The 16,809-nt window shown below is 39.2% G+C and overlaps 1 protein-coding gene across 1 annotated transcript in view; it reads right to left on the bottom strand.

Moving 5' to 3' along the window:
* LOC145663657 (dynein axonemal intermediate chain 4-like) overlaps positions 1–16,809 on the bottom strand; it is a 417,097-nt gene that overhangs the window by 198,815 nt on the left and 201,473 nt on the right. Inside the window, exon 11 of the mRNA XM_081729757.1 lies at positions 5,238–5,476. Within this exon, the coding sequence (XP_081585883.1) occupies positions 5,238–5,476 (239 nt within the window). The remainder of the gene's footprint in view (positions 1–5,237; positions 5,477–16,809) is intronic.

Below are 16,809 nucleotides of genomic sequence, written 5' to 3'. Positions count from 1 at the left end.
TCGCCAACACTATTTAATGTCTATCTAGAAGAGATAGTGAAAAAGATTTTATATGATGATGACGGCATTTCGGTAAGAGGTAGAATGATTAGATGCATAAGATTTGCAGACGATATGGCGCTTCTTGCAGAATCTGAAAAGGAAATCAATAAAATGTTAGAAAATCTGAGGATGGGCTTTGAAGAATATGGGATGAAAATAAAAGTTAGAAAGACAAAAACCATGGTGATTGGAACGAAGAGGTCTGTCAAATATAAAAGTGGGAGGGGAGCAAATAGAACAAGTGAATAGTTTTCGATATCTGGGTAGTATTCTTAGTAATGACATGAAGTGCGAACGTGAAATAATAGCAAGGATAGGAATGGCGAAAGAAGCCTTTAAAAGAAAGAAAAGTCTGTTTTGTGGGACCTTGAATAGAGAGTTGAGAAAGAGACTCATAAAATACTTCGTGTGGAGTGTTGTACTGTATGGGGCGGAAATGTGGACATTACGTAAAAGTGATGAAAAACGACTGGAAGCATTCAAAATGTGGGTGTGGCGAAGAATGGATAGAATTGGTTGGGTCGAGCGGAAAACGAATGAGTGGATGTTAGAAATGGTGGGGGAGAAAAGAACACTTTTATATATTGTCAAGAAGAGGAAGAGAAACTGGTTGGGACATTGCCTAAGAACAAATTTTATCATGAGGGACGTCATAGAGGGTATGGTGGCGGAAAAGAGAGACAGAGGGCGAAGGAGACTACAATTAATGGATGATATAAAAACAGAAAGATCATACGTGAAGACGAAGAGGATAGCTGAGGACCGTGGAGCATGGAATCTTCTTAGCTGCGCCCTTCTATGGATAAAAAACCTATCAAATTTCAAAATTTGGAGGTTTTTACTATTATATTATTTTTCATTGTTCTTTATCATGTTATAATGTAATATGGCTTAGTAGAAGGTTTAATGCTCTTTCAAAGAACATGGATATATTGATACACTCCTCTTAACGACGGGGGATACATTGGTCTGCCCTTACATTTCAGAATTGTCAAAAATGAAGATTGGTAATTTTTCTGCCACTTGAATATATACTATGTACTATAAGTCTATTTAGTCCGGCTTATCTCTTTTCCATGGAAAACATGACCAAAAATACATGTCATTAATAGGTAATATCATCGGTGATAGGTTATTCACCCTAATTAACCTCTTTAATGAGCCTTTAATGCATAATAGGGTTACATGAATGAGTAAAGCAGAAATAGCACTCAGGAATACTTGAAAAGGACTCAGGAATCATTATGAAAAGTTGTTAATTTTTGGGAGAGTACGTAGGATCATCTATATATTTGGGAATTGTCAAAAATTATTTTCAATTTTACAATAATGATAACTTCATACTTTAAACTTTAGAGTTTGTAGACATGATTAATGGTTAAAATCATTATTAGAATTTGATTGGTTAATCTTTGGTTAAATCTCATTAGTTCATATGTGTTGATAGATTGAACTTTAGGATTTGTAGTCACGGCTCGTAGTGTAGCATTATTAGTGTAGCTGAATAGTTGAACACTATTTATTTTGCTTATCGAAAAGTGGAAGCGCGGATAAAGTTTGACGCTTAAAAGTAAAACCTTCTTGTTATCACAACATTTCTGTTTGAAAATTCTTGTTTGAAAATCTAATTTCTAACATTTTGCACTCACTGATTTATTTTACTTTCAGAATCTTTGATTTTTTTAAAAAATATTTGCACTCTTTAAAGTATTTAATTTTGAATACTTTTGTCAAGCGTTTTAGAATGGAATTTTCATTTCCTGTTCGAAAACTTCCTGTTAAAATTATTTTCTCATACGAAACATTTTATGAAAATTTTCTGTTAACATTTTATAAAATGTTATGAAAATTTCTTAAAATTTATTTAAAATGTTCATTTTAGTTTCAAAATTTTTGTAGTCTCTGACTTTTTTAAATTTGAAAATTATTCTTGTAAAAATTAGTTATTTTTAGTTTGAAAATCATTGCACGCACACATTTTTAATTTACAAGGTTTGCACTTATTTTAACTCTGGTTTGAACAATTATGTTTGAAAATTTCTGCACTTACTGCTTATTTGTTTTCATATTTCAGTTCGAAAATTTTTGTTTGAAAATTATTGAATTCATTAAATTTTTTTAGTTTGAAAATATTTGAAAACTTGTTGGAAAATTTTAGTTTGAAAATATTTGAAAACTTGTTGGAAAATTTTAGCTTCCAAATATTTTGTTAGTTTGAAAATTTCTTATTTGAAAATGTTTACACTGATTTATTTTCATTTGAAGTTTTATGCTCAGTAAAACTTGTACTTTGAAATTTTTATTTGAAATCTTGTTTGAAAATTTCTTTATTTACTGATATTTAGTTTGAAGATCTCCATTCGCTAAATTGTTAGTTTGAAACAGTTTGTTATAAAATTTCTTATTTGAAAATACTTTTCAAATTTTACACACTAAAAAGAAATTGTTGCACTCGCTGAATTTTTCAGTTTAAAATTTTTGTTCTAAAATTTTAATTCTGTATTTATTGTGTAAATACTTTTACATTGAAATATGTTGGATTCGCTGAAAAAACGTTTGAAAATTGTTGTTTGAAACTTTTAGTTTAAAATTTGTGTGCGAATTATTTTTAGTTTAAAAATTCTTGTACAAGTTAAAATTTTGTTCGATTTTTAAAATAATATGTCTACCAAACAAAGTCGCTTGTAGAGTGGGAGCTATTTAAATTTAAATATCTGGGAACAATGTACTTTAAAAAAATGAGTTTCTCGTTATTTAAAACAACTGAATGTTGGGCGTTAAAAATAACAAAAATCATCAAAATTCTTTGTAAATCCTTGTTGATAACAAGACATTGTCCTCTCATTCAGTGGATATATTTCATCAATAGCATTTCAAACAATTTTACGACTAATCAATGTCATTTTAGTAACATCAGTTGCCTTGTGCAATGAATATCATTCACCAATAGTATTTCAGTCAATATTACAATTAACACATCAAATTTGAGCAACGTGATGCCACAGCAGAATTCATGTGACGTTATAATCTCTGAAATTTCTAGATAAAATCTCAATCATAGTAAATCTTTTATAATTAATATCACTTTAATTATTATTACAGTTAATTTGAGCAACAATAATATTCTCACTAATTTAGGAATTGGAATTCACTAAAAGATAAACTAGGAGGAAATGTAACGTTATAGTAAACAGCCTAGTCGACATCATAATGTTCAAGAGTTTAAGAGAGAATCACAATCATAATAAATCTTCCCAAATGTAGTTCCACAAGTACATTAACCTTAAAGTGCCTGTTTACTTATTCAAGTCTGAATTCAGAGATCTATATTTGTACCCAAATCAGAGAGCTTAGTCGTAAGGTTTTCTCACACAGATCTAATATTGAAAATTCTTATCACCAAACTAAAGTATTTTGTAACTTATGGTGACCTGTGACCAACTTGATACATAGGAATACATATTTTGGTCTTAAGCTACTTAAATTCAGGCTCGTTCTTCCAGTTGTAATGGCAAAATGGCGCCCATGTTTTTCAAGGTCTGCATATTACACCCCCATATATATATATATATATATATATATATATATATATATATATATATATATATATATATATATATGTGTGTGTGTGTGTGTGTGTGTGTGTGTGCTTGAGTGTCTGAGCCCCCCCAACTTCATGATTTTCTAGTTATACCACTAGCAAGAATGTATAATAAGCTTACTATACGAGATTGATAAATCAGAAGAGCTCTTCAAAGTCAGAGGAAATATGCAGCTTGAGAGAAGTTCAACCTCTTCAACTGTGTGTCAAACTCTAAGTAACTAAGTAAGTAACTTGTGTGTCAAATCCTAAGTTTCCAATAATTCAGTTTCGAGGAAAACTGCAGAGCCTGGAACGGTTTTTAGCATTTCACTTTGATGGTACGACGTAAGGGAGGGAGAAAGGGAAGATATATAAAAATAAATAAAACTTAATAATAACTCTTGAACCACGTGACCAATCTCGATCAAATTTGCCACATAAATGAGGGACGGGCCTGGGATGTATTTTATCATTTCAGTTTGATGGTGCAACTTAGGGGAGAGGGATGGTGGGGATATATATATATATATATGAAAGTGACTACGTTTGTAACTTAATCTCTTGAACCACACGACCAATCTCGAGCAAATTTTCAACATAGATGAAGTTCGGGCCTGGAATAGTTTTTATCATATCACTTTGACGATGCAACTTAGGGGAGGGACGGATATTTAAAAATGATCGAAAATGGCCAAATTCATAGTTTTCAGGGTCGCTGAGATGAACAGTGACACTTTCGATGCCGTTTAAATCCAAATTCAGCCCCGCAACTTGGGGGAGGGGTAGATATATAAAAATGATCGATAATGACCGATATCAGAGAGCGCTTCAATAATAGTAAAAAGTGACTGACTAACGGAACATATTACTAATTTTTCTAATTTCAACCCAACGAGGCGGGTAACTGAAGCTAATGAAATCTAAATAGCTAATACTACCAAAAACAATTTAAATGAATTGTATCCCAACTCCTATCTTGTTATATAGGTATGTTCTGTCATCATGACAGGATAGAAACTAAATATCAAAGAAATTTGTTAAAAGCTGAAAGTAAATGTAGGATAGTAACATGATATAGTATGATTATTGACATGAACTACCTTGTAGCTATATAGTTAGCGTACAAGTCTTCGTTACTGACAATCGCGTTCGATTTTCGGTGAGATTTCATGTGGGTTGAACCCTACGTTGAATTGCAGGTATGTCTCATATAGCATCAGTGCTGAGTGGGATGCTGAACTAGAAACCAACGAAATAATATTAAGGTATTTAACGTTATGCTACCCTCTAGCCGTATGCTTGATAAAAATATTTTTTCTTGCTGCAGTTGAATATTAATAGTAACTCAGTGCTTTATCCAGTCTGCTAGACGTCTAAAGGAGAGGGAAGATTTCTATAGCTCTAAGTGGGAGGTCATATTCATCATATGCTACATGCCACACCTATATCTTTTAAAAAAATCAGAGGAATTCTAGGTCTTTGGGGTGTTGGGGATTATACTTTTATTTCGAATTCGTTATCATATAATATAATTAATGGAATTTTGGTTAATATTTTAACTATTTAAGATATTTCAGATTCATATAGCAGTGTTGCTAACGTAAAAGCTTACTAGCAATCGATTAAGACCATTGTTTCCCGTAGTGAAACATCAACAAGCATAAGAAATCCATCGTGACACGCTACAGCTAAGACACTGGGATGGTCGCTTGAAAATCTCACTGCTGTTACAGGGGATTCAAACTCAAATAGACGTTCAGGCTCTTCGGGGTTCCGCACTGTCCAACAGCAAACAATACCGTTTTTCTCTTCTGCGAAAAGAAACTTTCCATAACCAGCTGCCATGATCTCCTGCAAAATGAAAACAACAGTGAGTAGCACAGAGTAGTGCTGACGATTCAATTTGAATAATAATTTCTGTTATTTCCAACATAGGCCAAGTCGGAAACTTCCAGAAGGTCAAATATAATCTTGAATACAAAATACCTTTTTGAATTATACTCAAAACCAATGGACTTCAATCATAGAATCCTGACGTAGAAGCATTTATTTTGGGATTTCTTGCATTTTATATTTTAATAACTTACATAATTAAATTTGAAAACAACAGAAATGGTGCAAAAATTACACATATTTGTTCTTAAGACATTTCAGACCATCACACAGACATCGTTCCCTGATCGAGATTTCCCATTATAAGCAAAAATGTTTGGTTTATAAATATTGTTTTCTTTTATGCCCGTTAACGAGTTGAAGAACTGCTTATTGAATTCAGAATTGGAAGTCTTCGATAGTTTATAAAAATTCATTGGAACAGTATTTTCAACATTTTGACATAGAGAATAAAATGCGTCAAATATTTTCATGGATTCATCTCTAGGAAATCAGATTTAAGAAAATGAATTATTCAATTCACTAAATAAGCATGAAACTTATTATCATTAGACTTCCAAACTATGCTATACATTAGTGTCGGAAGTCTTGTAGAATGGCTCTGTCCGTTCGTCCGTCTATCCGTCTATCGACAGGTATCAGAGCCAAAACGGTAATAGATATCGAGATGCAGTTCTTCTGCAATAGATTCAGCACCCCAAGAATAGGTTTCATCTCCGTAATCTCTCTATTCAAATCGGAAGTTGTTCAAATTATCGATATCCGGTTTAAACTTTTATTGCCATAGAACGGAAACGGTAACATAGAGAGAAGCGGTTCATTTAACATGACTATTACTAGCACTCTACAAAACTGGAAATGGTTCAAATTTAGCATGACTTCCCGCTTCAATACTGTTTTCCACATAGCAAAAACGGTAAGAGATATCGAGATGTGGCTTTCTGCAATCGATTCATTGTGTCAAGGCTATGTTTTATGGTATTCATTAACCCTCTATTAAAACCAGAAACGGTTCAAATTAGCCATATTTGGTATCAACACTTATTGAATGAAAATGGTAATAGATAGCGGCAGGGGGTTTTCTGCAATCGATTCAGTGTCTCAAGAGAGCATATCCTCACAACCCACAACAGTCTGGCAAAACTGGAAACATTTAAAATTTACAATACTGATTTTTCACTTCCGGTTTTAATACTGATTTTCATAGGATACAAAAATACTAAGAGATATCGGGATGCAGTTTTCCGAAATTGATTCAGCATCTCAAGAATAAGTTCCAATTCCTCCGTTAAACACTCTATTCAACCTGGAAGTGGCTTAAATTAACCCTTTTCGGTTTCAACATTTATTTCCAAAGAACGAAAATTGTATTAGATAGCGACAAGGATTTTTCCAAACATTTCAGGGTCTCAAGAGAACATGCCATAACAATTCGCAACACTACTAAAACCGAAAGTTTATCAAAGTCACTTCTTCCGGTTTCAATGCTGATTTCCGTAAGTAAAAGCAGTAAGAGATATCGAGATGAAGTTTCTGGAATCGACTCAACTTTCAACGAGTAGGTTCTATAACGCTCTACCAAAACCGGAAATTGTTAAAATTTACTACCACTTCTGATTTCAGTACTGATTTTCATAGAGCAAAAACGGTAAGAGATATCAAGATGCGTTTTTCTTTTTTTCTATTCTTTTTTCTATTTCTTTCTTTTTATGCAATTGATTCAGCTTACCAACAATTGGTTTCCTCTTCTCCAGTAACTCTCTATTGAAACCAAAAGTGGTTCAGATTAACAATTTCCAGTTTCAAATTTATCACCATGGAACAAAAATGATAACATATAGCGACCAGCGGGTTTTCTGTAATTGGTTTAGTGTCTCAAGAGAGCATATTGTTACAAACCGCAACACTTTACCAAAACAGAAAGTGGAAGAAATTTACTACTACATGTGGTTTCAGTACTGATTTTCGTTGAGCAAAAACGGTCATTGATATCGAAGTAGAGTTTTGTAATCGATTGACCTTCCGAAGTGTGGGTTCTGTTTCAGGAAGTAGTTCAAATTAACGATTTCCGGTTTCCTTTATTTCCATAGAACAAAATCACTAAGGGATAGCTACAATACATTTGATACAACCTGTCCTTTCTAACAGTTGCTTTCCTCTGTTTTTCCTTCCTGCACGTGGTCATAAAAATCACGCAAGAAGAACTGTTTCTATGGCAACAGCACGTTTAGCCAATTACGGTGGTTCACCTCTCTCGCTTTTCAATGGTAAAAATTTCACTCTCTCTGCGAATTGCCAATTTGAATATAAACAAATGCACATTGTTTTAGTGGAATGTCAAGTTGAGTAGTGGATCTGCTGGTTCTTGAGAGCATCCTTTTTGTCCACTTTTGTGTCATTTTATTTCATAAAACTGAGATTTATTTGCAGTGAATAATTTCGTGTTTCGATACCCGACGCAAAAGCTGGCAACACGGCATTCAGCATCACGTGCGCGCAGCGAGCTGCCAGAAAGGGCAAGTAGTAACGTCCATTTAGACAGCCCCCCCCCCCCCCCCCACCTTTTCAGATTCAATCGGAAATGGTCTCAATCGTTTGTACATCGTTTGTACAGAAATGTGCAGGGGAAATTTTCGTTTGTACACAATTACGGGCGCCACCAGAACGAAAACAAAGTGGAGGGCTGTCTAAATGGTAGCCCCCACCTTTTCAGATTCATTCGGAAATGGTCTCAATCGTTTTGTACATCGTTTATACAGAACTGTGCAGGCGAAATTTTCCTTTGTACCTAATTACGGGCGCCGCCGGAACGAAAACAAAGAGGGGGCCTGTCTAAATGGTAGCCCCCCCACCTTTTCAGATTCAATCGGAAATGGTCTCAATCGTTTGTACATCGTTTGTACAGAAATGTGCAGACGAAATTTTCGTTTGCACACAATTAGAGGCGCCGCCAGAAAGAAAACAAAGTGGGGGGCTGTCTAAATGGTAGCCCCCCACCTTTTCAAATTCAATCGGAAATGGTCTCAATCGTTTGTAAAGAAATGTGCAGGCGAAATTTTCGTTTGTACAGAATTACGGGCGCCGCCAGAACGAAAACAAAGTGGGGGACTGTCTAAATTGTAGCCCCCCACCTTTTCAGATTCAATCGGAAATGGTCTCAATCGTTTGTACATCGTTTGTACGGAAATGTGCAGGCGAAATTTTCGTTTGTACACAATTACGGGCGCCACCAGGACGAAAACAAAGTGGGGGCTGTCTAAATGGTAGCCCCCCACCTTTTCAGATTCAATCGGAAATGGTCTCTATCGTTTGTACATCGTTCATACAGAACTGTGCAAGCGAAATATTCCTTTGTACCCAATTACGGGCGCCGCCAGAACGAAAACAAAGTGGGGGCTGTCTAAATGGTAGCCCCCCACCTTTTCAGATTCAATCGGAAATGGTCTCAATCGTTTGTACATCGTTTGTACAAAAATGTGCAGACGAAATTTTCGTTTGTACACAATTAGAGGTGCCGCTAGAAAGAAAACAAAGTGGGGGGCTGTCTAAATAGTAGCCCCCAACCTTTTCAGATTCAACCGGAAATGGTCTCATTCGTTTGTAAAGAAATGTGCAGGCGAAATTTTCGTTTGTACACAATTAGAGTCGCCGCCAGAACGAAAACAAAGTGGGGGGCAGTCTAAATGGTAGCCCCCCACCTTTTCAGATTCAATCGGAAATGGTCTCAATCGTTTCTACATCGTTTATACAGAACTGTGCAGGCGAAATTTTCCTTTGTACCCAATTACGGGCGCCGCCAGAACGAAAACAAAGTGGGGGCTGTCTAAATGGTAGCCCCCCACCTTTTCAGATTCAATCGGAAATGGTCTCAATCGTTTGTACATCGTTTGTACAGAAATGTGCAGACGAAATTTTCATTCGTGCACAATTAAAGGCGCCGCCAGAAAGAAAACAAAGTGGGGCTGTCTAAATGGTAGCCCCCACCTTTTCAGATTCAATCGGAAATGGTCTCAATCGTTTGTACATCGTTTGTACAGAAAACTGCAGGCAAAATTTTCGTTTGTACACAGCCTGGGGCGAAGCCAGAAGGAAAACAAAGTGGGGGCTGTCTAAGTGGTAGTCCCCACCTTTTCAGATTCAATCGAAAATGGTCCCAATCATTTGTACATCGTTTGTACAGAAATGTGCAGACGAAATTTTCGTTTGTACACAATTAGAGGCGCCGCCAGAACGAAAACAAAGTGGGGGGCTGTCGAAATGGTAGCCCCCCACCTTTTCAGATTCAATCGGAAATGGTGTCAATCGTTTCTACATCGTTTATACAGAATTGTGCAGGCGAAATTTTCCTTTGTACCCAATTACGGGCGCCGCCAGAACGAAAACAAAGTGGGGGCTGTCTAAATGGTAGCCCCCCAGCTTTTCAGATTCAATCGGAAATGGTCTCAATCGTTTGTAAAGAAATGTGCAGGCGAAATTTTCGTTTGTACAGAATTACGGGCGCCGCCAGAACGAAAACAAAGTGGGGGACTGTCTAAATTGTAGCCCCCCACCTTTTCAGATTCAATCGGAAATGGTCTCAATCGTTTGTACATCGTTTGTACAGAAATGTGCAGACGAAATTTTCGTTTGCACACAATTAGAGGCGCCGCCAGAAAGAAAACAAAGTGGGGGGCTGTCTAAATGGTAGCCCCCCACCTTTTCAGATTCAATCGGAAATGGTCTCAATCGTTTGTAAAGAAATGTGCAGGCGAAATTTTCGTTTGTACAGAATTACGGGCGCCGCCAGAACGAAAACAAAGTGGGGGACTGTCTAAATTGTAGCCCCCCACCTTTTCAGATTCAATCGGAAATGGTCTCAATCGTTTGTACATCGTTTGTACGGAAATGTGCAGGCGAAATTTTCGTTTGTACACAATTACGGGCGCCACCAGGACGAAAACAAAGTGGGGGCTGTCTAAATGGTAGCCCCCCACCTTTTCAGATTCAATCGGAAATGGTCTCTATCGTTTGTACATCGTTCATACAGAACTGTGCAAGCGAAATATTCCTTTGTACCCAATTACGGGCGCCGCCAGAACGAAAACAAAGTGGGGGCTGTCTAAATGGTAGCCCCCCACCTTTTCAGATTCAATCGGAAATGGTCTCAATCGTTTGTACATCGTTTGTACAAAAATGTGCAGACGAAATTTTCGTTTGTACACAATTAGAGGTGCCGCTAGAAAGAAAACAAAGTGGGGGGCTGTCTAAATAGTAGCCCCCAACCTTTTCAGATTCAACCGGAAATGGTCTCATTCGTTTGTAAAGAAATGTGCAGGCGAAATTTTCGTTTGTACACAATTAGAGTCGCCGCCAGAACGAAAACAAAGTGGGGGGCAGTCTAAATGGTAGCCCCCCACCTTTTCAGATTCAATCGGAAATGGTCTCAATCGTTTCTACATCGTTTATACAGAACTGTGCAGGCGAAATTTTCCTTTGTACCCAATTACGGGCGCCGCCAGAACGAAAACAAAGTGGGGGCTGTCTAAATGGTAGCCCCCCACCTTTTCAGATTCAATCGGAAACGGTCTCAATCGTTTGTACATCGTTTGTACAGAAATGTGCAGACGAAATTTTCGTTCGTGCACAATTAAAGGCGCCGCCAGAAAGAAAACAAAGTGGGGCTGTCTAAATGGTAGCCCCCACCTTTTCAGATTCAATCGGAAATGGTCTCAATCGTTTGTACATCGTTTGTACAGAAAACTGCAGGCAAAATTTTCGTTTGTACACAGCCTGGGGCGAAGCCAGAAGGAAAACAAAGTGGGGGCTGTCTAAGTGGTAGTCCCCACCTTTTCAGATTCAATCGAAAATGGTCCCAATCATTTGTACATCGTTTGTACAGAAATGTGCAGACGAAATTTTCGTTTGTACACAATTAGAGGCGCCGCCAGAACGAAAACAAAGTGGGGGGCTGTCGAAATGGTAGCCCCCCACCTTTTCAGATTCAATCGGAAATGGTGTCAATCGTTTCTACATCGTTTATACAGAATTGTGCAGGCGAAATTTTCCTTTGTACCCAATTACGGGCGCCGCCAGAACGAAAACAAAGTGGGGGCTGTCTAAATGGTAGCCCCCCACCTTTTTAGATTCAATCGGAAATGGTCTCAATCGTTTGTACATCGTTTGTACAGAAATGTGCAGACGAAATTTTCGTTCGTACACAATTAAAGGCGCCGCCAGAAAGAAAACAAGGTGGGGCTGTCTAAATGGTAGCCCCCACCTTTTCAGATTCAATCGGAAATGGTCTCAATCGTTTGTACATCGTTTGTACAGAAAACTGCAGGCAAAATTTTCGTTTGTACACAGCCTGGGGCGAAGCCAGAAGGAAAACAAAGTGGGGCTGTTTAAGTGGTAGCCCCCACCTTTTCAGATTCAATCGAAAATGGTCCCAATCATTTGTACATCGTTTGTACAGAAATGTGCAGACAAAATTTTCGTTTGTACACAATTAGAGGCGCCGCCAGAACGAAAACAAAGTGGGGGCTGTCTAAATGGTAGCCCCCCACCTTTACAGATTCAATCGGAAATGGTCTCAATCGTTTGTACAGAAATGTGCAGACGAAATTTTCGTTTGTACACAATTACGGGCGCCACCAGAACGAAAACAAAGTGGGGGTCTGTCTAAATGGTAGCCCCCACCTTTTCAGATTCATTCGGAAATGGTCTCAATCGTTTTGTACATCGTTTATATAGAACTGTGCAGGCGAAATTTTCCTTTGTACCTAATTACGGGCGCCGCCGGAACGAAAACAAAGAGGGGGCCTGTCTAAATGGTAGCCCCCCAACTTTTCAGATTCAATCGGAAATGGTCTCAATCGTTTGTACATCGTTTGTACAGAAATGTGCAGACGAAATTTTCGTTTGTACACAATTAGAGGCGCCGCCAGAAAGAAAACAAAGTGGGTGGCTGTCTAAATGGTAGCCCCCCCACCTTTTCAGATTCAATCGGAAATGGTCTCAATCGTTTGTAAAGAAATGTGCAGGCGAAATTTTTGTTTGTACAGAATTACGGGCGCCGCCAGAACGAAAACAAAGTGGGGGACTGTCTAAATTGTAGCCCCCCACCTTTTCAGATTCAATCGGAAATGGTCTCAATCGTTAGTACATCGTTTGTACGGAAATGTGCAGGCGAAATTTTCGTTTGTACACAATTACGGGCGCCACCAGGACGAAAACAAAGTGGGGACTGTCTAAATTGTAGCCCCCCACCTTTTCAGATTCAATCGGAAATGGTCTCAATCGTTTGTACATCGTTTGTACGGAAATGTGCAGGCGAAATTTTCGTTTGTACACAATTACGGGCGCCACCAGGACGAAAACAAAGTGGGGGCTGTCTAAATGGTAGCCCCCCACCTTTTCAGATTCAATCGGAAATGGTCTCAATCGTTTGTACATCGTTTATACAGAACTGTGCAAGCGAAATTTTCCTTTGTACCCAATTACGGGCGCCGCCAGAACGAATAAAAATGGGGGCTGTCTAAATGGTAGCCCCCCACCTTTTCAGATTCAATCGGAAATGGTCTCAATCGTTTGTACATCGTTTGTACAGAAATGTGCAGAGGAAATTTTCGTTTGTACACAATTAGAGGTGCCGCCAGAAAGAAAACAAAGTGGGGGGCTGTCTAAATAGTAGCCCCCAACCTTTTCAGATTCAATCGGAAATGGTCTCATTCGTTTGTAAAGAAATGTGCAGGCGAAATTTTCGTTTGTACACAATTAGAGGCGCCGCCAGAACGAAAAACAAAGTGGGGGCTGTCTAAATGGTAGCCCCCACCTTTTCAGATTCAATCGGAAATGGTCTCAATCGTTTCTACATCGTTTATACAGAACTGTGCAGCGAAATTTTCCTTTGTACCCAATTACGGGCGCCGCAGAACGAAAACAAGTGGGGCTGTCTAAAATGGTAGCCCCCACCTTTTCAGATTCAATCGGAAATGGTTTCAATCGTTTGTACATCGTTTGTACAGAAATGTGCAGACGAAATTTTCGTTCGTGCACAATTAAAGGGGCCGCCAGAAAGAAAACAAAGTGGGGCTGTCTAAATGGTAGCCCCCACCTTTTCAGATTCAATCGGAAATGGTCTCAATCGTTTGTACATCGTTTGTACAGAAAACTGCAGGCAAAATTTTCGTTGTACACAGCCTGGGGCGAAGCCCAGAAGGAAAACAAAGTGGGGCTGTCTAAGTGGTAGCCCCACCTTTTCAGATTCAATCGAAAATGGTCCCAATCATTTGTACATCGTTTGTACAGAAATGTGCAGACGAAATTGTCGTTTGTACACAATTAGAGGCGCCACCAGAACGAAACAAAGTGGGGGGCTGTCTAAATGGTAGCCCCCCACCTTTTCAGATTCAATCGGGAAATGGTCTCAATCGTTTCTACATCGTTTATACAGAACTGTGTAGGCGAAATTTTCCTTTGTACCCAATTACGGCGCCGCCAGAACGAAAAACAAAGTGGGGGCTGTCTAAATGGTAGCCCCCCACCTTTTTAGATTCAATCGGAAATGTCTCAATCGTTTGTACATCGTTGTACAGAAATGTGCAGACGAAATTTTCGTTCGTGCACAATTAAAGGCGCCGCCAGAAAGAAACAAAGTGGGCTGTCTAAATGGTAGCCCCCACCTTTTCAGATTCAATCGGAAATGGTCTCAATCGTTTGTACATCGTTTGTACAGAAAACTGCAGGCAAAATTTCGTTTGTACACAGCCTGGGGCGAAGCCAGAAGGAAAACAAAGTGGAGGCTGTCTAAGTGGTAGCCCCCACCTTTTCAGATTCAATCGAAAATGGTCCCAATCATTTGTACATCGTTTGTACAGAAATGTTGCAGACGAAATTGTCGTTTGTACACAATTAGAGGCGCCGCCAGAACGAAAACAAAAGTGGGGGGCTGTCTAAATGGTAGCCCCCACCTTTTCAGATTCAATCGGAAATGGTCTCAATCGTTTCTACATCGTTTATACAGAACTGTGCAGGCGAAATTTTCCTTTGTACCCAATTACGGGCGCCGCAGAACGAAAACAAAGTGGGGGCTGTCTAAATGGTAGCCCCCCACCTTTTTTGATTCAATCGAAATGGTCTCAATCGTTTGTACATCGTTTGTACAGAAATGTGCAGACGAAATTTTCGTTCGTGCACAATTAAAGGCGCGCCAGAAAGAAAACAAAGTGGGCTGTCTAAATGGTAGCCCCCACCTTTTCAGATTCAATCTGAAATGGTCTCAATCGTTTGTACATCGTTTGTACAGAAACTGCAGGCAAAATTTTCGTTTGTACACAGCCTGGGGCGAAGCCAGAAGGAAAACAAAGTGGGGGCTGTCTAAGTGGTAGCCCCCACCTTTTCAGATTCAATCGAAAATGGTCCCAATCATTTGTATATCGTTTGTACAGAAATGTGCAGACGAAATTTTCGTTTGTACACAATTAGAGCGCCGCCAGAACGAAAACAAAGTGGGGGGCTGTCTAAATGGTAGCCCCCCACCTTTACAGATTCAACTCGGAAATGGTCTCAATCGTTTGTACAGAAATGTGCAGACGAAATTTTCGTTTGTACACAATTACGGGCGCCACCAGAACGAAAACAAAGTGGGGGGCTGTCTAAATGGTAGCCCCCCACCTTTTCGGGATCAATCGGAAATGGTCTCAATCGTTTGTACATCGTTTGTACGAAATGTGCAGGCGAAATTTTCGTTTGTACACAATTACGGGCGCAACCAGGACGAAAACAAAGTGGGGGCTGTCTAAATGGTAGCCCCCCACCTTATCAGATTCAATCGGAAATGGTCTCAATCGTTTGTACATGGTTTATACAGAACTGTGCAAGCGAAATTTTCCTTTGTACCCAATTACGGGCGCCGCCAGAACGAAAACAAAGTGCGGGCTTTCTAAATGGTAGCCCCCCACCTTTTCAGATTCAATCGGAAATGGTCTCAATCGTTTGTACATCGTTTGTACAAAAATGTGCAGACGAAATTTTCGTTTGTACACAATTGGAGGTGCCGCCAGAAAGAAAACAAAGTGGGGGGCTGTCTAAATAGTAGCCCCCAACCTTTTCAGATTCAATCGGAAATGGTCTCATTCGTTTGTAAAGAAATGTGCAGGCGAAATTTTCGTTTGTACACAATTAGAGGCGCCGCCAGAACGAAAACAAAGTGGGGGGCAGTCTAAATGGTAGCCCCCACCTTTTCAGATTCAATCGGAAATGGTCTCAATCGTTTCTACATCGTTTATACAGAACTGTGCAGGCGAAATTTTCCTTTGTACCCAATTACGGGCGCCGCCAGAACGAAATCAAAGTGGGGGCTGTCTAAATGGTAGCCCCCACCTTTTCAGATTCAATCGGAAATGGTCTCAATCGTTTGTACATCGTTTGTACAGAAATGTGCAGACGAAATTTTCGTTCGTGCACAATTAAAGGCGCCGGCAGAAAGAAAACAAAGTGGGGCTGTCTAAATGGTAGCCCCCACCTTTTCAGATTCAATCGGAAATGGTCTCAATCGTTTGTACATCGTTTGTACAGAAAACTGCAGGCAAAATTTTCGTTTGTACACAGCCTGGGGCGAAGCCAGAAGGAAAACAAAGTGGGGGCTGTCTAAGTGGTAGCCCCCACCTTTTCCGATTCAATCGAAAATGGTCCCAATCATTTGTACATCGTTTGTACAGAAATGTGCAGACGAAATTTTCGTTTGTACACAATTAGAGGCGCCGCCAGAACGAAAACAAAGTGGGGGGCTGCCTAAATGGTAGCCCCCCACCTTTTCAGATTCAATCGGAAATGGTCTCAATCGTTTCTACATCGTTTATACAGAACTATGCAGGCAAAATTTTCGTTTGTACACAGCCTGGGGCGAAGCCAGAAGGAAAACAAAGTGGGGGCTGTCTAAGTGGTAGCCCCCACCTTTTCAGATTCAATCGAAAATGGTCCCAATCATTTGTACATCGTTTGTACAGAAATGTGCAGACGAAATTTTCGTTTGTACACAATTAGAGGCGCCGCCAGAACGAAAACAAAGTGGGAGGCTGTCTAAATGGTAGCCCCCCACCTTTACAGATTCAATCGGAAATGGTCTCAATCGTTTGTACAGAAATGTGCAGGCGAAATTTTCGTTTGTACAGAATTACGGGCGCCGCCAGAACGAAAACAAAGTGGGAGACTGTCTAAATTGTAGCCCCCCACCTTTTCAGATTCAATCGGAAATGGTCTCAATCGTTTGTACATCGTTTGTACGGAAATGTGCAGGCAAAATTTTCGTTTGT

This window comes from Thermobia domestica, chromosome 11 (genome assembly GCF_964235325.1).
Source record: "Thermobia domestica chromosome 11, izTheDome1.hap1.1, whole genome shotgun sequence".
NCBI lineage: Eukaryota > Metazoa > Arthropoda > Insecta > Zygentoma > Lepismatidae > Thermobia > Thermobia domestica.
The sequence above is the reverse complement of the archived record's forward strand: the minus strand, read 5'-3'. Positions and strand labels throughout refer to the sequence as shown.